We start from the raw sequence: 22,679 nt of genomic DNA, 5'->3' as shown, positions 1-22,679 counted from the left end.
AGACTCCAATTGTTGGTACCAGCCTGCACATGTCAACAGCTATGGGCGCATCAAACCATGGGACATCTTCTCAGATGGAAGCCCTTGTGCATATCGTGACACCGACGGGTATGCTCGGCTATGGCATCAATCAAGAACATCTCGATCGAGGACTGAGTCAAACTGCATCAACTGGAGTGCCTACTGCAATCATTCTCGACTCTGGATCGACAGATGGGGGACCAAACAATCTAGCCTTGGGTTACATGTCATGCCCTCGTTCGAATTACAAACGTGATCTGACCAAGATTCTAACGTCCGCTCAACGATTCAAAGTCCCGGTTCTCATTGGGTCCGCCGGAGGTGATGGAAGTGATGAACATGTCGAAGAGATTCTGCAAATAGTGAAAGAGATCACAGCAGAGGCAGGGAATGAGTAAGCGAGATCGAACATGTCCATTCCATGACAGAATACTAAATTTTTCTTAGGAACTTCTGTCTCAAAACGATCACTATCTTCGCTGGGATTCATAAGGACTTAGTTTCTCAACGCCTTGCACAAGAAATGATTTCTGGATGCGGCGCTGCTGTGCCGCCTGCGTCACAGAAGGATATTGATGATGCTTCACGCATCGTTGCGCAAATGGGCCCGGAGCCTTTCATCAGGGCGATGGAAGCAACGCCTGGGTTCGACCTTGTCGTTGGAGGGAGAGCATATGACCCGGCGCCGTTCGTGGCATTTGCCGCATACTGGCTCAACAAACGCGTTGAGAACCGGGAGCCCCCCATATCGAGTGAACTTCTTGGAGCCTTCACACACATGGGAAAGATAATGGAATGTGGAGGAGTCTGTGCGATTCCAAAGTCCGCAGGCGCGCGTTCAACCATGTACCTAGATGGGACTTTTGATGTCCGTCCACTGGATCCGCGTTCCAGGTGCACTTCCCTGTCCGTCGCCGCGCATACACTGTACGAAAAGACTCGACCTGATATCTTGCATGGGCCTGGAGGCTATCTTGACCTCTCGGCATCCACATATGAAGAGCTCGGTGACGGACGAACAGTTCGTGTCCGGGGAGGTATTTTCCATTCCTGGCATACATTGGGCAGGCCATATACCGTCAAGCTTGAAGCAGGCCGGCTTTCAGGGTTTCGAACCATGTATATGGGAAGTGTTAGAGATCGTGAGTACATGAACCCTGTAAGATCCATGAGCTTGACTGATTATCCAAGCAATTTTGATCGGACAACTTGATGATTTCCTGCTGCGGGTCAAATCGTACGTCGCCCAAAATCAGGACAATCAGGACACGTGGAAATTGGATTTCCATACATATGGCGGTAGCCATCGAGTCAATGGCAAATGGTTAGATTCTCAGCCGAACAAGGTATTCATTATTGGTGAAGTATTAGCAGAGACCCAGTCACTGGCAACATCTGTATGTGATACAGCACGGGTTGCAACTATCGTAAGTCCCCAGCTGGTGTCGAACTGCCGCATTGACTGACTTGCTTGCCATCAAAGCACGGGCCATATCCAGGGCAGAAAGCAACAAGCGGTAATTTCGCATTCGGGATCTTGGGGTCAAAAAGTATAGAAATGGGAGCTTGTCCAGAGTTCTGCCTCTATCATCTCATGGAGCTACGTTCAGGAGAGGAAACAGCGTCATTGAGTGATTTGAGCTCAATTAAGGATGCCGCTGAAGCGAACATAGCAGATTCACCCGCGAATATGCCAATATTTCGATGGCGAGTTCAGGAGGTCGGAAGAAAGACGCAACAGTCCGGAGGAGAAATTCGGTCACCAGAGCCAGCCATGTCACATGAGACAGGTGAGCCTCATGCTAAGGCAGTAATAGGTTCAGGCGCAGATTCCAGCCCAAACGTTCGAGCGTTATTTGATCAAGTCACTTTGAGTGACGTCGCGAGTATTTTGCGCTCCAAAAATTCCGGACCGTATGAAATCACTTTTGATGTGATGTTTGAGAAAGAGGCGGTGTACCGCGTCATCAAGGACTCCCAAATGCTGAGTAGCGAGCTGATGGAGGATCTTTTCGCACTCAAGCCGGAAGAGGTTTTTTGGTGTGGCTGGTTTGACCAGGCAAGGGCTTGGAAGGCCACGATACCTCGAAAACGACATGGTGTACCGATGGCTGGAGGAGGTTTTATGGAGAACGATATCCATGGCTCACAACAATACATCCCGCTCGCGAAAGTGCAAATTTCGGCGGAGATATTGTCCAAGTTGAGGCAACCTGACGAAGAAGCGCGTCATGCGAACTTGTAGAATATGGTATGATGATCTGCGAACAGGAAGAGTAGGGTAAAATATTCTGCGCCTTGCAAATCTTGGACTCTTTGTGGGAAGTGTTCTCGGTCATAATCATTTGGTCATAAACCTTTAGGGTCTGAATGCAGCGTTTTGTTGTCCTGGTACTTCCCAGTCTAAAGGTTGATCGAGCCCACCATTAAAATCGTATGCTCTGAAGTCGAGGAGGTCCAAGAATGACTGATCCCATATGTCTTCCGGCAGTGACATGTCCTCATCACTCGGTGCCGCTACTGTCGGATCCGGATCAGGAGGAAAATCGGCGAACGATTCTCGAGAGCCCGCCGCTTCTGGTGGCGACGTTGGGTTGATGTTTTGGAGGATGTTGGTTGACCATGATCGATTACCTCTTATCTTAGAGGCCAGGATCAGCGCTCCCCAAGCGACGGACGCACTAGCACGATCCTCCACCTCGATTCCCATATTGGTATTACCACTGTCAGCATGACGACAAAGTACTTCTATGACAGTCGCGGCTCGGCCAGACTCGGAGAATTGATGCGGAGCAGTCGCTCGAAGCTTCGCATGAACCATCAAAACCTTGTTCCGTGCGGTCAGCTTGTCTTCGTCGGGACAACTACCATTCAATGCAAAGTATTTGAGCAGAAAGAATGTCGCGAACAAGACTCCACGGAAGAACGATTTGGGGAGTGCCAGGTAGTGATCGATCAAGTTCTTGTCGTTCTGTCCAGGAGGTGTTTCCAGGCCATTACAATACAGCTCAATGATGCGGTTTGCAGCTGCCATTCCAAGACTTTGGAAGGTTGCACCGCGAGTGTGAGGATCGAACCGTCGTTTATTAGCGGTTGAAGCTCCTTCTCTGACCAAAGCCAAGGTGTACACGTGTAACTTACCCACAACAAAAGAGAATGTCAAGTAGCTATCAAGTGAACAAGATAACCGAAGTGGGATGTTATCCATTTCCCGTTCGCACATTTGAACCAGTGTTTCTCGGACTGGGCCATCCATTTCTCCAAGCATGGCATCATGGTATTTTGCAACACAGCGCTGAATCTCTGTCTCAATCGATAGTTTGGTAGGCACAAAGCTTCTTTCGAGGATGGTGTCGACAGTAGAAAGTTCATGAGCACCTCTTAATGAAGGCGGAACTCCCATAAACATTGATAAGCTTGAGGACAATTATCAGCACATTTCGGACTCGGAAGTTGGCTACGAACCTTGTATGAACACTAAAGCAAGCCAACCATGTCTTTGCCATCGCCTCTCGATGCTCTTGTGATATCGTCGAAGATAAAGGTCCTGTCGAAGTAAGAGCACGAGGGAGGCCCAGGATAAACGCAGCATGAACGGCGATGCCAGCAAACATCAAGCTTGGGTCTTCAAGCTGAAACATGATCGGTGACGGCCAAGTGGACAGAAAAAGAATAGCCTGAACCGTGTGCAGACTGTGAGGGTTTTTTAGTATCGTTTTGTTTGTTAGATTCGTGTAAGGTGTGATGAGCAAGTTATATCGTGAAACATAATCCGCATGAAATCGACTGGCGAGGAAAAGAATCGTCCAGAACAAGAATGGACTCGATTCCTGGAAATTGCGAACTGGTATGTTGGTATCAATAATTGGCAAGTGCGGATGGAAGACACGGTGAAAGCTATGAGGGAAGACATCAACTTCACGGTCTCGAAACCAGTAAGTGGACTTACAATAAGAACAAATTGCGAACATCATTCTGATCGAAGGTGCTGTCCTCAAGCCGCGCCTCTCTCAGCTGCAGAAGACATTTTTCGTCTTCACGGAGACCAAAAGGATCGCTGGAAGGAAGACTGCGCTGCTGTGGACCCCGAGATCTGTCTCGACGTTGCAAAGACGATGTAGAGTCACTTAGAGAAGCGGTGCTTGTCGCCTTCAGAGGGTCCTCGGTTGTCTGAGCATTGAGAGCTTCTTTCAATTGCCGTAATTCATTTGTGACCGACTGTAGACGTCTAGACCAAATAAGTACCAAGCCCTAGAAGACCAACAGCTCACTTACAGCCGTGTGGCAGTTCTCTTGAACGTTGAATCAATCACACACACAAGTTCTCGCTTAGTGCATCTGGCACAGGGTTGCGGAAATGTGTCATTCGCATCACATCTCAACTTTACCTGACGGCATTCTGTACAAGCCTTCACAGGCCGTCTACGCGTAGCTGCAGCATCCATGTTATGCACCATGCATTCTGGCTGATCTAGTTCAGTTCACTCCATGATGCTCTACTGCCGGTCCATAAGAGTCGTTTGAGGATGAGATGATGAGTGTTAGGCCGCCGACTTGGCATAGGCACATCACATGATTCATTGCGAAACTCGCAATGTTGGTCATAGCACAGATTGATCAATAGTACGGAGGCAACAAGAAAATTTTTGAAGTTCATTTCATTCAGGAAAGCTATCTAGTTCCCCATGCAAACTGGTAGTGTAACAAGATTGCGTAATTCATGCATCACTCGCAATAAGCTTGATGCTCAAGATTCTATGCCATGCAAGGTATCATTTCCCATTTTGCCCTGCACAACGCCAACGCCGGGTGAGATGAAACAAGAAGAAAGCCGCTAAAATGCTTTTGAAGATGAAGGCGACAGCATTTAGTCGACTTCTTCGACGGTTGGGCCATCATCTCCACCACGGGCACCTCCAGCACCGCCGGGGAATCCACCAGGGCCGCCAGCACCAGGGAAACCGCCGGGACCTCCGGCACCAGGGAAGCCACCTGGACCACCTGGAGCACCACCTTCACCTTGATAGAACTTCATCATGATGGGGTTGGCGACGCTCTCAAGTTCCTTCTGTGTGGACTCATACTCATCCTTGGTGGCGGTCTGGTTCTCGTCCAACCAAGAGATAGTCTTGTCAATCTCGGCCTTCAACTTCTCCTTGTCGGAAGCATCAAGTTTCTCGTCAACCTTTGAATCGGAGAGGGTGTTCTTGAGCGAATATGCGTATGATTCAAGACCATTCTTTGCGCTGATGCGACCAGTCTCAGCCTCATCCTCAGCCTTGTATTTCTCGGCCTCGGACAACATGCGCTCGATATCTTCCTTTGACAGACGACCCTTGTCATTGGTGATGACAATCTTGTTGGACTTGCCAGTACCCTTCTCTACGGCAGACACGTTCATGATTCCATTGGCATCGAGATCGAATGTAACCTCAATCTGAGGAACACCACGAGGAGCAGGAGGAATACCAGAGAGCTCGAACTTGCCGAGGAGGTTGTTGTCCTTGGTGCGTGCACGCTCACCTTCGTAGACCTGGATAAGCACACCGGGTTGGTTGTCAGAGAATGTAGAGAAAGTCTCTGACTTCTTGGTTGGGATAGTAGTATTTCGCTTGATGAGTGCGGTCATGACACCACCAGCGGTCTCAATACCGAGAGACAATGGCGCAACATCGAGAAGAAGGATTTCGTTGGTGGATTTGGATGAGGTGTCTCCGGACAAGATAGCAGCCTGGACAGCGGCACCGTAGGCAACAGCTTCGTCAGGGTTGATGGATTTGTTGGGCTCCTTTCCGTTGAAGAAGTCGGAGACGAGTTTCTGAATTCTGGGGATACGGGTAGAACCACCAACCAAGACGATCTCGTGGACTGAAGACTTGTCAATCTTGGCATCGCGCAGAACACGCTCAACAGGCTCCATGGTAGAGCGGAAGAGATCCTGGCAAAGCTCTTCGAAGCGAGCTCGGGTGATGGAAGTGTAGAAGTCGATACCTTCATACAAGGAGTCGATTTCAATGGAGGTTTGGGCGGATGAAGAAAGAGTGCGCTTCGCACGTTCGCATGCGGTTCGGAGTCTTCGAAGGGCTCGGGCATTGGCGCTGAGATCCTGTTTGATATTGTAATTAGCATGATGGGCGCCGGCGATGTAAGAAAAGCAATGCTGAAAAAAGCCGGCAGAAAAAAGCCGGCAGAAAAGACACAATTTTGAACATGCTGAAATCAAAAACATGCACAGTGTGGATGAGCGTTCCAAAAACTTCGAGAAAACATGGTTTACGCAAACGACAATGTCGTTTGCGTAAGATGGGCATCAGCCTCCTTTCTGAGATGTCGTGGCTTGGTATTGTGGCGTCTGAGAGAGGCAGCGTCTCTGCAGTTGACATCACACAATGCACAATAGTACAGCTTCTGAGCTCGTGCTGCTGCCTGACGAGCTTTGGTTCTGGGTCTCTGATTGTAATTGTTTCGAGTATGTGTAAGCTTGTATTGAGGTGTGGGATTGGCCCTCATTGCTCTGTGGTAAGCATCTTGGTATGCCTTGTTCTTGGCCTTGGTTGCTGCTGCAATCTCGATCAATTGTTCAGGTGTCAATTTCTCTTCGGATTTGTGGAATCCTTCGAGAAGTGGATTGTGTGTGTTTGAACCAGCCCACTCGAACGAGTCTCGAGGCCAGATACACACATCAGCATAGCCGTAGGATTTTTCAGTCCCAATAAGAGACCAGAATACACAGTGAAACACCGACTCAATCACCTTGACAATCGTTCTGAACTCCGGAACATTCTCTGGATCAGGGATTGCACACTATGCAATCAAGGTCTTGTGACATATCTTGTAGTCATCGTCTTGGTGAAGTCGAATAGTTGAACTAACGGCTTGATGGGTGTCCGCGTCGTAATCTTGAAGCCGACCACGCACACCACGATCAGTGCTAGCTCCTGAGCCGACATACAGGATTGGCACACAGTTTGGCTTCTCAAGAACAAGAACATAAACACCCCAGCTGTGTTTTGGGGGATCTTGCACCAAATTCTTGAAGAAATCGACCCCTGGGGCAGACGGGGCGTTCAAGACTTTGAAAAGGTCAGGTGCAAAGGTGAAGTTCATGGCTTGGAAGGCTGTGTCAAATGTGCCAATGTTTTCAATGACATGTTTGAATCGCGGATTCTTGTATTCAGGAGTGTTCAGGACTGCCGAAGCAAGAAGGGGAACGAGCTCATGAATGTTCGTTGCTTGATTGTCCATCGTGTCACACCCGTAGAGGAGAATGTGGATTGAACAGAAGAGTGTTCAGTGCAGAGATTGGAGATGTGGAATGATGTTTGGGACAATGGTTTGAGTGGTGTGAACGAGGTGGAATGTTTGAGGGGATGTGGAAGTGGATGGTGAGAGGCTCGGAGGAAATGTGGAAATGGTGGGAGTCAAATGGTTGAGGAATGACTCCCACCATTTCGAAGCCGGAAGGAACATTCCAATCGAAATGAGAAGGAACGTTCACAGCAGCAGCAGTAAATAGTGAGCTGCCATCGTATCGATGGAAGGAGCAAATGGTGGCGGCCAATGCCAAATGGCCATATGAGGAAGCCACATCTGCACGTAATTCGAAACAGATTTCAATCGGAAGGTCCGATCAAAGCTCGACCAGCAGACAATCACACTTTGACAGCTGCCACAATGTGCTGAATGTGTGCAGAGTTGTCACTCTCGCTGAGAAACATCCCATTCCACATTCATTCAATGATCCCGAGAATTCTGGACCCGAAAAATGAGTGGGGAAAAAATGGGAGTTTCGAAAGAGTGTGGCGAGAAGAACAGGCCGACATGAGTGAGGTGTGAGCTTTCGGGCCTGGGATCAGAAAATGGCCAGGCCCGAAAGCGGTGTGTCGAAGGCGGTGAGGAAAGGTGAGTGTCCGGTGTGAGGGAGGGTGTCAGGGCATCGCCCAAAGATGACAATGGATAAATGAAAAACTCAAAAATTTCAGGTCGCTCAAAACACCACACAAAGCAGATAAAAAAAATGGGAGGGCATCATGAGAATGAAAAAGAATGAGGTATACATACCTTTTTATGCTTTCTTTTGAACTCGTTAACGAAATGGTTAACGAGACGGTTGTCGAAGTCTTCACCACCCAAGTGAGTGTCACCGGCAGTAGACTTGACTTCGAAGATACCTTCTTCGATGGTGAGGAGAGAAACATCGAAAGTACCACCACCGAGATCGAAGATCAAAACATTGCGTTCACCTTCGATCTTCTTGTCGAGACCATAAGCGATGGCAGCAGCAGTGGGTTCGTTGATGATACGAAGGACATTGAGGCCTGCGATCAGACCAGCATCTTTGGTGGCTTGGCGCTGAGAGTCGTTGAAATAGGCAGGGACGGTGACAACAGCATTGTTGACGGTACCACCAAGGTATGACTCGGCAGTCTCTCGCATCTTGGTCAAGATCATGGAGGAGATCTCTTCAGGTGTGAACTGCTTGTTCTCGCCCTTGAACTCGACTTCGACCACAGGTTTGCCTCCCTTGTCGATAACCTTGAAGGGGAAGTGCTTCATGTCGGCCTGAACCTCAGCATCGGCGAACTTACGACCGATCAGTCGCTTTGCGTCAAAGACGGTGTTCTGAGGGTTCATGGCGACTTGATTCTTGGCTGAGTCACCGATCAATCGCTCTGTGTCGGTGAAAGCAACGAAGGAGGGAGTGGTTCGGTTGCCCTGGTCGTTGGCGATGATTTCAATGCGGTCATCTCGGAAGATGCCTACGCAGGAGTAGGTTGTACCTAGATCGATACCTATTGACATTTCGTTAGCCTGTTGTTGTTGGTCTGGTTGTGGTGCCTGCGGGGTGCGAGGCTGCGGGATTGACTTACCGATGGCTGGTGCCATGATTGTAGAGATGATATGAAAAGGTGCTGAGAAAAAGAGGAAATGGGAGTTTGGGACAAGCCTTTGAGGATGACTTTGTCAAAGAAAAAGAGGATTAAAGTGTCTGGTTTGGATGTGAGAATCTTCTGAATGAGTGAGTCTGGTTGGGCTTTATGAAGTGGTGAGGCAGGAAAAATGTAAGGTAGTCTTGGCGGAGTGCGGAAACAGAGAGAAGGTTGTGGAAGAATCACCGTGAAGCCAGAACCGCCCAATCCCCACCAGCGGTTTCCAGCCTCTTCCTGTGAATTCACTGCCTGTTTGAACCTGAAGAGACTACGAGCTATACCATTTGAATTATTCGCACGTCTTTCACGCTCGAAATGACTGTTGCTGTAGGCTCCAGGTCTTCTTGAGCCGGCTGGTGCTAGCTCTAGAAAACTTTTGGGATGGGAGCCGTACGTCATACCCCTCGCCCAAAATCGTTATCGACAAGGCTGAATCAGGCCGGAGGGGGCGGCCATGGCGGGGCAAACTCGATGTTGCCTGGGCTTCCTGCTTAGGCATGGCATTTGCTGCCGGGCAACCCAGTCTCAAGCCGGGGCAAATCTCAATCCCTGTCTCCACCATGAAATCATACGATCCTTGTTCCTCGGGCAAAATTTTAATTCCAACAATCCTTTTGATTCTAGACAATTCGCCAGCCTATTCTATGGGTGTTCCACTGGCCGCTAGCAGTTCCACCGTCACACACCGGGATCTGTGGTTATCGGCCTCAGTCGTACTGAACCTCGTATGTGCTCCGTCTGTACCGAGCTGGCTGATGCAGTCCTGAAAACAGTAATTGATGAGCTCGAAGCTGAAACCATTTGGTTGTCCTCTATGCCCGCATTCTGTCTCTCGTCCATATTGTCATTCGATTCTCTGCTTTCTGCTGCACTGTGATGCTGCTCCAGCCGCCGTTGCAGCCATGGACGCAAATTGACTGGTGGGGAAATGATTAGCAAATCTCGGTCATCATCAGGAGATATCATTATTGCAGCATGATCTTTCTTACAGTATCCCCCGCATGCGAAAACCCCTAGCCATAAAATTAGTTCCGAGCCATATATGACCATTCCAAGGATGTCCAATTTGGGCTGAAAAACGACGGAGACCAACGACGTCAAATCTCCCAATGCGTCAATAAAGACGAACAAGAACGATATCCCACGCACTGTCCGCTCTCTGTAAATATCCCAGTAATGCCGGAGGACCCCAGCGCAGAGAAGACAGGCAGATAGTACAGCCATGAATGTCACAGGCCATTCCACATGGGCACGGCGTCCTCTTCGAAGTAAAAAGACCAATCCACATTCTATGCCACCCATGGCGAGTGCCACGGGCGTAACGACAGCTGCAGACTTCCTCAAAGGCCATTTGTTGCCATAGTATTTGCACTGAATCCATGTGACAAGGCTCAGGAAGGTCAACAACTGCGGCTGGATGCGTAAGGCCACATTGAAGTTTTCGACGATATTGTAGACCCCAAGAGGGATCCCTGCTGCAGCCCACAGCAGCATCATAGTGGGCTGAAGGCCTGTAGTGTCATGTCGTCGATAGTTGATCACAATTTGTGGAATCAGCTGATGCACAACTATCAGTCCGGGTATGTCCATTGATCCTCATTCTTGACAAACCTGCACCGACCAACATACTGCACCAGTCACCCCCAAGATATTCGCTGCCACAGGTATATCCATCGCATTGCCAGGAGTTTGGAGGAGGAATGTCCAAAGAGAGAGGCTTGATAGTAATTTTATTTAGATCACGTGAGAGTTGGCTTGATACGGACACGTGACTAAAGCTTCAAACGCTTTACTCTGTTAGCGACAGTGCACCCGTCCTGGCTTGGCAGCAACCGCGATCCTCTTATGTAACTGGGTCGCGCCCATCTTGGTTTGTATGTCTCCAAACACATTGGGATCTTCTCCGCAGTCGATCTCCAGTTTCAACTTGACCTTTCTACTCTCCTTGTATCGCAAGTGCGCATTACTTTCTCTCGCATATCAACAGATACACTCTCGGACAGATATGTCAGCCAACGGCACCACTGAGCCTCAGGGCACCAGTGACATTCTCGACAACGGCAAAGGCAAAGGAAAAGCCGTCGAGGATGTTGCTCTAGCACAAGCTGATGACGACTCCGACGAGGAAAGTGGCATTGAAGAGGTACGAAAACCTGCGTTGAAACCTCTTTCACTGAATGATACTGACCGGTTTTGCATCACAGCAGCAAGAACCAGAAGATGGTACGATTGAACCCCACCTAGCAATGCCTCACAACTCCCCTACCGCCTCCGAGCACAGTTGCATCCTTCTTAAAATTTAGGTACTGACGCACTGCTTGTCTATAGATGACGAGGATATGGAAGAGATCGACCCTTCAAACATCGTCTCAGGACGCACTCGCAACAAGCAGATCGACTGGGCTGAGGCTGAAGAAAAGTCCAAGGCCGCTGGTGATGACTTTGGCGATGAGGACGAAGATGATGATGATGACTTCGTTGAAGCCGAGGATGATGATGATGAAATGAGAGATTGAGTTGTCTCACTGACGCCTTAACGACACTTGCACCTCTAATTCGTCTTGAGTATGGGGGAATGCAAATAGAAATGAGCAATGCAGCGCCCAGAGAATCCTTCTCTCGCCTTGTTCATACGAATAAAAATCTCGATGATTTGGTACTGGGTAGCTCATAACTCTCAGTACTGCAATGGAAAGCCATCCGCAATTCGAAGCGGGCCTTCATGCATCACAACTTCGTGGTGTGGCGGAACAAAAGCACAACCCTAGATCCACCTGTTCTACGTCCTGTCTCGCATTCAGGTTTCTGCCTTGCATTTCTCAAGGTGTCGGTTCTACTACTGGCGTTCTGGAAAGAGAGCAAGAATCGAATTCTCGGCAGATGGTCAGCAGGCGAGGTGTCACAAAAGGACAGACAAATGGGTTAGATGAAGTCAATACAAAATTCTTGCTACTCAGAAGTATTCCTCAAATCGCCTGACAAGTGACTTGGTCAAGCGCTGGCTGCGTATCTATCCTTCCCCTCCCTTCTCTTGTCTGTATGTCGGAAACCCCTGACTATCCACCGCCTTGCAGAGCCCCAAATCGGAATGTCACACCACCCTGCCGAAATACAGCACGAATAAATTACAAGCCCCTTTTTTACTCTCTCGTCCAACAACACCTATGACTTCGTCTCCCTTTCTATACTGTGGCAATATATATAAGCATCTAAAGAATAGCCAACTCCAAACAACTGTCTTTCCTCGCCCCAGCCTGGTCTCAAATAATGCTGTCTGTGTGAAGACCGGGTAAAGAAGACGGTGTGACATATATGTACCTTGTTCCCCAATCTGCGAACAGAAGTAAGTCTGTCACCGTCACCGACAAACTGTCTTTCTCTCTCTTCCTTCTCTCAACCAAATGCTCCTGATCACCAGCTCCTTCCAGTACCACTAGTGGGTTAGATATCCATGGGGATCGCAGGAGCCATAAGTACCTCGTGCTTCAGTAAATACACCAAGCAAAGTCCCGCGACTACAGACCGTGATACACACACAGAGTTTCCTGTAGAATCGTATCGGTATCGCTATGAATTCTCCCACGGCCCAAGTGCTGGAATCCTGCTTGGGATCTCCGTTCTGACGAGTCTCGCGCTCGTCGAGCCACGCGCTTTCAGCCAGATGAGACGAGACGAGAACAAGATAAGAGCGCACGGTGCACAGGTGATGGATGTTGACGTGTTACATGCTTGTCCACACCCATAGAGAGGAGAGTCCCGAACGGCAGTGCCTATGCTTTAGAATGGTTATATATAACATATGCCTACCTAGTAGTTATTGGTGTGTGTCGCGATACTGTCTATATCGCTACTGCTTGTTGAAGGGAATTCAGTGAACAGATGGTGGTGGTGGTGCCCATTGACTGCTCATGGCTCGAGCGCGCAATAGAGTTCTGAATGGTATGTTGGCTGGGTGATCAGGAGACATATTATTGGTACAGTGGCGAGGAGATGATTCAACCGAGATGTATTACACTGTCGAAGCAAGGCGCAAGCAAGGCGGTGTGTCCTTTACAGATCTAATTATGATTTATCTTGCGTCTTTTATACAGATCTGCTATCAAGCAGATTTAAGCTCATCTCGCGGCCTGCTCCGTTTGCTAAGTGCCATCGGCACTTCCAACTTCCAAAGGCGTGCGCGTGATGATTTGTTTTTGTCTTGCTGTCTCGTTCATAGTTGCATAGTATGCTCAACTCAGGCGACTGAACCTGCCTCCATTGCGGTCGATAGATGCATTCAAAGCTCGCCCGCTTGGTCGTCGAGGGCTTTTCTCTACCTCAAATGAAGGCTCGATCAGTTCCTCAAGACCATTTTCGAGCTGTTTTGTGGACGTGCTTCCGATCCCTTTCTCTTCGTGTCCTTCCTGTGCCACTAAATGGCTATTATGTCTCCGCTTGGCGCAGACCACACAGATCCAGCTATGGCTGTTGATAGCTTTCCCCTTACCATTTGAGATTCCCCTGGCAGAATTGATTTCCACGCATTTCTGATGGTACATGGTTCTGGCAGTTTCACAGCCGGTATCTGTACAGAATGTTCCATTCTTGATTGCATTTTTGATGGGTTTCCTACAAATACCACATGTGTCTTTGGCAAGTCGTGTACTTGTGGTCGGACTGTAATCATGTGTCCCATTAGTCATGGTCGAGGCAGTTGACTTTTGCGGCGTAAGTAGAGTATTAGGCCTCAAGGCCCTCTCCAGCTCCCTATCATGATCATCTATGTGAGGTGGACTCGAAAAACCATTGGAAAGAACAGGGCTGCTGATCCCATTTCTCAATACCGGGCTTTTGAATCCATTTGTTAGAAGAGTGTTGTTTGCTGTGGAGGGGCGGCTGGGTGGGCTGTTAAAGATCATCTCATTGACATCCATGATAACGTTGTCATCAATGAAATGCCGTTCTTTGAGACGTTGAAGATAATCAAAAAATATCTCCAGAAGGTCACCTTCACCATTGCTTAGCCACTTGCGATTCTTCCTCACAAATCGCACAAGTGAATTGGACAGATATGTAGAATGCTCAAGATGTTCTTCCATACGGTGTTTGTCCCAACGTTTGCGAAGTTCTCGTTGATAGTTACTCCAGCCTTCTTTCTTTGCCATGATATCGAGCCGTTCCAAGTGTTGTTGAATCTGCCACTCGTTATCGATCTCATCATCTGTTTCGCTGCGAGGTTCTTCTGACGGGGAAACAGGTCGATGGCTGACAGAAGTGTAAACCGATTTGTCCGATTTGTGCGGTACCAGACGGCTGACTGCCGCATACTTCTTGCGCTGCGGCTCTCGAAAATCGGGGACTTGTGACGCGGGAAGAAGTGGTGTGATTGCTTTCTTATGATTGACAGTCTTTCGAATACTTGGCAGTTGTGGCTTTTGGTCAATTATCCACTTCTCGTCGTCGCCTCCCAAAAACGCTGGTAAGTCGAAGGCCTTGTGCGGAGCATGCCACTCGAATGCGAAGATGTTGTCTTTCCGTTCTTCTTTCTTTGGGGGTGGCAGAAGCTGACATTCAATCAGAATGTGCTTAGATGTCCTTCTTGTCAAATCTTGTCGAGCATTATGAACCGTCCACTTGTACTTGGCATGAGTTGTTGCAAGGTGAAATTCTAGATTGACCAATTTGGTTGACTTCCACATCGTACAAATTGGACAGATGTAACCTTTGGTGACGTTCCGTCGCAAGACTTCGGATTTACCAAAACCTGTGCTTGAAGTCGCGATGAACTTATAGTGAACATCGGGCGTGGTGGGTATTTTTAGAGTAGTTGGCGCTTTAGTTGTGATCTTTGTACTTGGGGTGTTTGTACTGGTGCGCCGATCGACCACGCCTCTTGGGATGGTCGTTGGTGTTGGAGGAAGCAAAGCAGGCTCTCTGAATGACTCCAGATCGATGCCATTCGTTGCTTGTAAGGTTGAAAACGCCGATGTCCATTTAGATGCCACTGATAGCCCGTATTTCGTCCGATAAGTTCGACCTCCATGTAAGAAGAAAATACTAAGCGGTACATCAGCATCTGGAGCCTGTGGTAGATGCATGTACCGAGCCACCACTGCGCCCTGTAGCTCTCCAAAATCGGCTTTGACATCGTGCGCGAAATTGTCACCATCACTTTTTCCAAGAAGTGGTATAGGCGGCCATTGGCTATTTACTCGACACGGGATAATCTTTATCTCCATGAAGTACTTGTCAACCAAGCTCGTGATTAGTCCATCTTTCGTATCGCGTGTAAACATTAGGTCCTGGTTTCGAATCACGAAAGGACTCTCCAGTTCGATATTCACAAAGCAGCCATGGATGGCTGTCTCGGTCGCTGTCACCAGGCAATCTTTTGTGAATGCTTTGGGGATTGAGGTAGGCGCATTCGTGCTGCTGTCCCAGACAGTAAGATGACATTTGCATTTGATAGCGTCGCGCTTTTGACGTTTCGATGATCTTTCAGCCTCATCTAGAAGGTTTGTCTTGAAATTGAGCTTCTTGCGAATGTTGTTCAGATCAATGTGCAGCTCTGACTGGGAGTCTGTGGTTGAATTTCTGCCGCGCAAGCTGCGCAGGCTCTTTGTGCGCTGTTGACGGGTTTCACCTGGCTCTAACGAAGCCATTAGATGAGGCGCCATGCCAGTGGGTGGCAAGACGGCCGAGACCACGCTTTCAGGGATGGGAAGTGAGGATGTAGTGGTGCTTCTGATAGTGCCAACTCCTCTGCGCGACACCTGTGATGTACTTGCAACGTTATCAGCAATTCCGGCCGAAGTGACTAGCCCCTCTTTCCGAGACTCAGGACGGGGCGCCTCTGCAATCAAACGCCGTTGGTGGTGTTGTAACACCCGCGTCAGATTTCTCTCTAAATAAAGTCGCTCTCTCCAGCGAGCTCTATAATCGTCAAAAGTGAAATCTCCTGCAATGTAACGAAAGGTTTTCTGATCTGACGAATTCAGCATCTTGGGGAGGTGAACCCGACGCGCTTTGGGATGCGTGGTTCAACCCCCATGGTCTGTTCCAGAAGCTTTAACGTGACGAGTCGCAGAACACAAATGATGATAGAGCTTGGATTTTCGAAGCCACGATCGCGTGCTTGCTCACCTCGCGCGTCAAACAAATCCCTCAAAAAATCAGAGTCAGCGTTGTTTGCTATTGCCTTGAGAACTGTGGTGTTTACGCGTCGCAATTGTGTTTGTTGATGAATTCGAAGTGATAATGAAAAGCGTGGTTTCCGATGACTTTGTTGGGTGGTAGACGAATCAAACCTTGGATGGAGGTGATTACAGCCCTGGGGCCCTGACCAAGTAAGGGAATGTGGTTGTTGTTCAATAATCTGCGGGTAGAAGCAGGGAATCGAAGGGGACTCTGAGGAGCGAGGACTGGCGGTAGTGCGAATTTCTCTGATTTGGGACTGGCCGGAGCCGGTTCTTGCCAACGGTGGAACTGGGGGCGCGGCTTGTGGCTAATCGGGCGATCAAATTTGACATGGGCGCCCAAGGTTCTTTCCCAGAGCCAAGCTCCGCCCAAGATAGGCGCCTTCAGCCGAAGGCGGGCAGACAACTCCTTCTTTAACAACGGCACTCCCTCCTTCTTTCTTGCGGGAATCTTTTCTTCTCTAGAGACACAGTTCCTACGCAAATCTTTGTTGATGTGATTGACAAGGTGATGTGTTGTCAATTGTCCTGACAGCCACGTGGGTAGATTTACTCAGCTACTCCTGTTGTTGGCATTTAGCTTCTGAGGCGCGTCTTTGTTCTTTGTCAGCAGCTTTGCCTGTCAGGCATGTATGTCTAAGACCAACAGATGGTCACTACACCGAATGACGATACCTTCTTTCTCTGATGTTAGAAATGTGCAAGAGATAACATCAAAGCGAGATTTCATTACGCGTCTAGTGAGAGACTGAATATTATCTCAGAGTTGTGTTCAGCCTGAGCACGACCTAGTTCTCAAAGTCTCCTGCAGAAGTAGATACTGACTCCCTAGGCAGCTATATACAACGGTCGTTTTAATAAACTAGTACTAGTCCTCACGGCTCGTTCGATCTGCTCTCACCCGTGCCGAATAACGAGTGAAGCATGATTAAAACTCTTCTAATTAATCTATGAGGCCCCGGGCGAAGGTTGTACTCACACCCCTAGGTAGCTGCAAGTGGACGTTCTCAGTTTGGTCCGCTCGTCTCTATTCCCCAACATAGTTCGTATGGAGAGACCCACATTCACTCTCTACCCCAAGCTGTCAAGGTTATACATCTCTATAGACATCCTCCAGCAGCATTTCCACCAGTGAGAAATGCTTCTCTGGCACACTTTCCGTACGGGGCACCGCAGTCGCTATACCAAAGGAGTGGGAAGGCCTAGCGAGCGTTGCGGTGGTGACAATCTAATAAATAGAATTAAAGCATTCTATACAACATTTAAGTGCATAAAATCCGACTACCCGACTGGCACCACACGGTGGTCGTATGGAAAGAGGAGCAGATGACCTTCATAGTACACCTAGTAGTTCTGTTGTTCACACAATGTACTTTTTGTACATGTGTTGGTAAAATCTATATACGCAGACATCGCTATGCAATGTAAGAGAAATATATATGTCCTAACTTTTCGCGCTCAGTTTTTCTCTAACTGGACATGAGCTCAATTCGCTGGCTGCTCCTCACGCATATGAATGGGCTTTCAGCCACTCCAACAGTTGTGCCTCGTCCCGTTTCTTGTAATTTGCATTGCCCGTGATGGTATCGGAAATGATGACGAGACTTCGGCTAAAGGAGCCAGTCTCTTTGTCCTTGAAGAAGTCGGCGATGTCGTCGCGGATCTCAGTGTCGGAATAATTCACCAGTCCGTTCTTGATCCAACGATCAATGACAACACTGGTGCCCCCAAGCCTCTCATAGACATGAGCCCAATTGCTCTTGGTAAATTGCCAGGCCGCCTTGCGTGTCTCGGTATTCGCTGCGACAGCAATGATACCACTGTGGGCATCTTGTGGAGGCACTGCGTTAGATGTTACAAATTCCAGTAGACTTATTGCATTATCATAGTTCTTAGATCGGCCGAGAGCTTGGATGACGATCTCTTTTCCGTCCACAGAGGTTGTTCTGAGGAATTCGGCCTTGACAGCGTCGAATTCCTCTTGGCCCCCATTTGCAACTGCCAAGTTGAAAATGACTCCCCGAAGATCTTGGTGGATGGCTTTCTGGTCACCAGATTTCCAGGCAGCAAACTTCTTCTTACCCTCTGCAATGATTGCTTCGTGGCCAGCACCCGCCGCTGCTGCTAGGAGAAGCTTTCTTGACTGTCCTGTGAGCCACTCTTCGTCTGTAGGAAAATCCCAGCCCACCGATTCAGCGGCTGGCGAGACTAGCTTCAATGTGAACTTCTTCAAAGCTGACGATATTTCCTTGTTAGAGGCAAACACAGATCGCACCTTTGCTAGCGAACCAGCAATCGCTTGCCAAACAAGATAGCTTCGCTCTTTCTGGAAACCTTCTAGAAGCGCGAGCAAGGCAGGAGTTGTTCCATGACCAGACACTGCAAGTGCCGTTGCATCGCCTAGAAGACCGATCTTATCTTCTGTCGACAGAAGATCTTGATTCTCACCCAGCTTGACAAGTCGTGGAGGGGGGTAGTTTGTACGGTAAAACCCACTTTGATCTGCGTTGATCTTGTAAAAGGAGTCATCAACATTGCGCACCGTGTCCTCTTTGGATGTCAGAGCACTATGTTCAACTTTGGGTGGGGTTCCAGTCTTAAGACCAACAGGAACCCACCAAGTGGTTTCGTTCTCTTCAGTTTTGACATCACCTGTGCTTAGGAATCGTTCTTGGCGTATTGAAATCTGACCAGGCTCTTCTGCGACAGTTACAACGGGAAAACCAATTTTACGAATCCACGGGTCCATAAAAGCCAAAACATCTTGACCTGATGCAGCACTGAGGGCAGCCCACAGATCATTTGTTCTGGCATTTCCATAGGCATGAGCCCGCAAATAGTCACCAACACCTTTGAGGAACACATCTTGACCGAGGTGGTTGCTCAACATTCGAATGACAGAGCTACCTTTGAGGTAGGAGATTTGGTCGAAAATTTGATCGACCTCGAGGGCATTTCGCACAGGGACTTCGATTGGGTGAGATGCACGGAGAGAATCGAGTTGTAGCGCTTGTTGATAACCTTCAGCCTGGGATTCTGTCAACAGAGAACATCAACAATACCTCTTTTCATACGCACCACAAACTGACTCCACACCTTCCACTCGGGATGCAGGTGGTCAATTGCAAGCCAACCGACCCAGGTGGCGAAACCCTCATTCAACCACAGCTCATTCCACCAATCCATGGTCACCAAATTGCCGAACCATTGGTGAGCCAACTCATGAGCAACGACGTAGGCGACGCGGTTCTTGAACTTTGCATCGGATTTACCTTCATCGTAGAGAACAGCGGTGGTTCGATAAGTGACCAAACCCCAATTTTCCATGGCTCCCATAGCGAACTCGTGAACTGCAAGAAGATCGGACTTGGGTAGCGGATAGTCGATGCCAAAAATTTCAGAGAAGTAGTCGATGATCTTGTGAGCATGCTCCAAAGCGAATTTACCTTGATCCTTGAGGCCGCGTGTAGTGTAGACCCGCACAGGCAGATTTTTACCGTTGTACTTGCGCTCCGTAAACGCCTCAACATATTCGAAGTCGCCGATTGCCCAAGCCGCGAGCTGGATGATGTTTTGTCAGTATTCATCGGCACAATGGCGTGCTCAACTAGCACTTACATATGTGCTCATAGCTGGAGTCTTCTCAAAGGCCACCTTCTTCAGACCATCCTTGCTACCCTTTGTGACGTTCTTCTCGGGCATGTTGCTCAAGGCCACTAGGTCGTCCGGTATCTCCACCTCAAACTCGAAAGATGCCTTCAGGTTGGGTTCATCGAAACAGGGGAAAGCTCGTCTTGCCTCGCAGGCTTCGAACTGGGTACTGAACATGTAATGCACCTCGCCATCGGTGGGAACGCCAGCGGCTGGAGTGACGGTGGGCTTGTACTTTGAACGGTAAAAGCCAGCCATGTTATTGTTGATTGTGCCTTTGTACTCGATCGCTATTATAGCATTGCCAGCCGGAATGTTTTCCGAGAACTTGATGGTGGCTCGCTCGTTCTTCTTGTCATATGATATGTCTGACGAGGAGGTAACAGGTGCTGTTCTCGCATTAATAGATGTAAATGCTCGATACATGTGCAGCATCGACTCACATGTGCCATTTTTAACAAAGACCTGAGCATTTTTAATTTCCAGATGTTTAGCATTGATGACCAGTTCTTTCGTGTCAGACTTGACCTCAGAGTCTATTTTCAACAGGCCATCGTAGCCCCAGGACCCTCCGAGATCCAGATTGAAGAGTGACAAGTCATAGTTGATCGGCTTTATGCTGTACACAAACAAGAGTCAATGGATGGAGTGCTAGGGATTGTCTTGTCGAAGAAAGCTCACGTATCAGGGAGGATATCACGGTCGGTAGGAGGTGCCATGGTCGATCGAGCTTCAGCGGAACAATGTCGAAACTGAATATATGGTCGTGATGGGTTTCTCGACTGGAATGGAGGGGCACGCCTGGTCCTTTGGAAGCCAGGAGTGTGTTCTGAGGAGAGTTGGAGATGGTGTGATTTGTATGAGAGTGTGAAGGTGGATTGAGACCTTGCAACAACAAGAGAGAGTCTAGAAAAAGAAGTGGGAGGACCAGCCTTCAAAGAAGTGAACAAGGTTGCAACGCTTCGTAAATGCAGCATTCAATTACGAAAGATGTTGCCTTCTTCTCTATTCTTTTGCCTGTACAACTGCGGTGGAAGAGGTAAGAGGGGCAGAGTGCTGGGATAGCAACGGATAGCTTGTACGCTACCACTGGCTGCTACACCTGCAGCGCCCGAGACGTCTTGTCCACAGTGCCCCGCTGTGCCAGAGCTGTTATCCGTAGGTACACGTGCATGCCCGAGGGCCCCCACTTCTGCACCTCTCCAGCAGCCCAGTGCCCTTGAACTGCTTAACGCACAATCAGGAAACCGCGTCTGCGATCACGATCACGATCACGACCGCGGGCAACTTCTCCAATACGCGCGACGCTGCAAGTTCCTTCCTCCTCCCTTTTCTAAATATTCTCATCATCCGCCTCACTTCTCCATTTTCAACACCCGATGCCGGCATCGGGCAATGTCTCCGACGATGATGTTCCTCGCGGCTCTGGTCGTCCACAGGCTCGTCACGCCCAGGCTGATGCTCGGGACGACGCTCGTGATTTTGAGGTGACTAGAACTTGGGACTTGTTGACTGAAGCTGCCGATGGAACAATCACTGGTGCTGTTGAGGGTCTGCTTGAGGCTGGCAAGAGGAAGAGGTGAATTCAAATCATGGCGAAACCAATCGCAGAACACCACTGACAGGGTCTTTGCTATAGGTTATTGAAGGACACCACACCACTCCAGCGAGGTATCATCAGACATGTTATCCTCATTCTTGATATGTCTTTGGCTATGAATGAGAAGGATCTCCGCCCAACACGCTATCTTCTTACCCTTCTCTACACCGAGGCTTTCATCCGCGAGTTCTTTGAACAAAATCCTATTTCTCAGCTGGGGATTGTGGGCATGAAGGATGGCATTGCCGTACGTGTCAGTGATATGTCAGGAAACCCTAACGAGCACCTTACAGCCATCCAGAACATCAGAAAGGAAGAGCCTAAGGGCAATCCTTCTCTCCAGAATGCCCTTGAGATGACTCGGGCCGCCCTCTTCCATGCTCCGTCTCATGGGACCCGCGAAGCCCTGCTTGTCTTTGGTGCCTTGCACAGCAGTGACCCAGGGGATATCCATGCTACCATTGCAGCTCTAGTGGTTGACAAGATTCGGGTGTCGGTGATTGGTCTTGCTGCATCTGTCGCAGTCTGCCGCGAACTAGTCAAAAAGACCAACAATGGAGATGGCGCCAACTATGGTGTTGTTTTACATGAGCAGCACTTCCGAGAGTTGATGATGAATGTGACCACTCCACCAGTCACCAATGACAGTACCAAGTCTGCCAGCTCATTACTCATGATGGGGTTTCCCTCGAGGACAGTCGAAGATCATCCTTCTCTTTGTGCATGCCACACAAAACCAAGCCGTGACGGCTACTTGTGTTCGAGATGTGATACCAAAGTCTGCAGTCTACCCTCCGAGTGCCCGGTCTGTGGCCTAACACTTATTCTATCCACCCATCTGGCCCGCTCATATCATCACCTCTTTCCGCTGGTTAACTGGCTTGAGGTACCTTGGTCCAGCGCAAGGCGAAGCGCTACTTGCTTTGCTTGCCTGAAGCCATTTCTACCTGTCCCTCCCAGAGAAGAATGGGCTAAGTCCAGCAGTAGCCACAGCGGTCGCTATGAATGTCCTGCGTGCCATCGTCATTTCTGTATCGACTGCGATCTGTTCGCTCACGAGGTTGTGCACAATTGTCCCGGTTGTCAGAGCGCTCGCCTGCAGACCAGCTTGATGGGCGAAACAGAAATCATTGGGGACAGTAATTCCACCATTCGAGAGAACGGTGCGCGGGAAAATGGTGGGCCAAGCGACCAGCCAATGTTAATTGATGGCTAGACCATTGCAAAAGGCAGCATGATCTCCTTGGGATGATGTAGCCGGCTCCAACTGGCTTGATGAGATATGAATGACGATGCCTGATG

The 22,679-nt window shown here is 49.0% G+C and overlaps 7 protein-coding genes across 7 annotated transcripts; 3 read left to right on the top strand and 4 right to left on the bottom strand.

Moving 5' to 3' along the window:
* Positions 1 to 41: 41 nt before the first annotated feature.
* Positions 42 to 2,266, top strand: LTR84_012127 (uncharacterized protein; the record flags this gene model as incomplete). Its single annotated transcript, XM_064855651.1, has 4 exons — positions 42 to 415; positions 469 to 1,163; positions 1,213 to 1,448; positions 1,505 to 2,266. The coding sequence occupies 4 exons, from the start codon at positions 42 to 44 to the stop codon at positions 2,264 to 2,266; spliced, it is 2,067 nt and encodes a 688-aa protein (XP_064708311.1).
* A 114-nt stretch (positions 2,267 to 2,380) lies between these two features.
* LTR84_012126 (uncharacterized protein) lies at positions 2,381 to 4,466 on the bottom strand (the record flags this gene model as incomplete). The annotated part of the gene is made up of 4 exons (XM_064855650.1): positions 2,381 to 3,437; positions 3,487 to 3,714; positions 3,971 to 4,249; positions 4,297 to 4,466. 4 exons carry the CDS (start codon positions 4,464 to 4,466, stop codon positions 2,381 to 2,383), a joined length of 1,734 nt encoding a protein of 577 aa, XP_064708310.1.
* Positions 4,467 to 4,888: 422 nt separating this feature from the next.
* Positions 4,889 to 8,907, bottom strand: LTR84_012125 (uncharacterized protein; the record flags this gene model as incomplete). Its single annotated transcript, XM_064855649.1, has 3 exons — positions 4,889 to 6,127; positions 8,083 to 8,780; positions 8,892 to 8,907. The coding sequence occupies 3 exons, from the start codon at positions 8,905 to 8,907 to the stop codon at positions 4,889 to 4,891; spliced, it is 1,953 nt and encodes a 650-aa protein (XP_064708309.1).
* A 2,049-nt stretch (positions 8,908 to 10,956) lies between these two features.
* LTR84_012124 (uncharacterized protein) lies at positions 10,957 to 11,467 on the top strand (the record flags this gene model as incomplete). The annotated part of the gene is made up of 3 exons (XM_064855648.1): positions 10,957 to 11,094; positions 11,156 to 11,174; positions 11,280 to 11,467. The coding sequence occupies 3 exons, from the start codon at positions 10,957 to 10,959 to the stop codon at positions 11,465 to 11,467; spliced, it is 345 nt and encodes a 114-aa protein (XP_064708308.1).
* A 1,713-nt stretch (positions 11,468 to 13,180) lies between these two features.
* On the bottom strand, positions 13,181 to 15,931 carry LTR84_012123 (uncharacterized protein; the record flags this gene model as incomplete). The annotated part of the gene is made up of 1 exon (XM_064855647.1): positions 13,181 to 15,931. One exon carries the CDS (start codon positions 15,929 to 15,931, stop codon positions 13,181 to 13,183), a length of 2,751 nt encoding a protein of 916 aa, XP_064708307.1.
* A 1,699-nt stretch (positions 15,932 to 17,630) lies between these two features.
* Positions 17,631 to 20,496, bottom strand: LTR84_012122 (uncharacterized protein; the record flags this gene model as incomplete). The annotated part of the gene is made up of 5 exons (XM_064855646.1): positions 17,631 to 19,154; positions 19,205 to 19,687; positions 19,745 to 20,166; positions 20,221 to 20,396; positions 20,459 to 20,496. The coding sequence occupies 5 exons, from the start codon at positions 20,494 to 20,496 to the stop codon at positions 17,631 to 17,633; spliced, it is 2,643 nt and encodes an 880-aa protein (XP_064708306.1).
* Positions 20,497 to 21,156: 660 nt separating this feature from the next.
* LTR84_012121 (uncharacterized protein) lies at positions 21,157 to 22,593 on the top strand (the record flags this gene model as incomplete). Its single annotated transcript, XM_064855645.1, has 2 exons — positions 21,157 to 21,356; positions 21,417 to 22,593. 2 exons carry the CDS (start codon positions 21,157 to 21,159, stop codon positions 22,591 to 22,593), a joined length of 1,377 nt encoding a protein of 458 aa, XP_064708305.1.
* Positions 22,594 to 22,679: the final 86 nt, after the last annotated feature.

Source organism: Exophiala bonariae (genome assembly GCF_035927105.1).
Source record: "Exophiala bonariae strain CCFEE 5792 chromosome Unknown scaffold_7, whole genome shotgun sequence".
NCBI lineage: Eukaryota > Fungi > Ascomycota > Eurotiomycetes > Chaetothyriales > Herpotrichiellaceae > Exophiala > Exophiala bonariae.
This window is presented reverse-complemented; position numbering and strand designations above follow the sequence as displayed.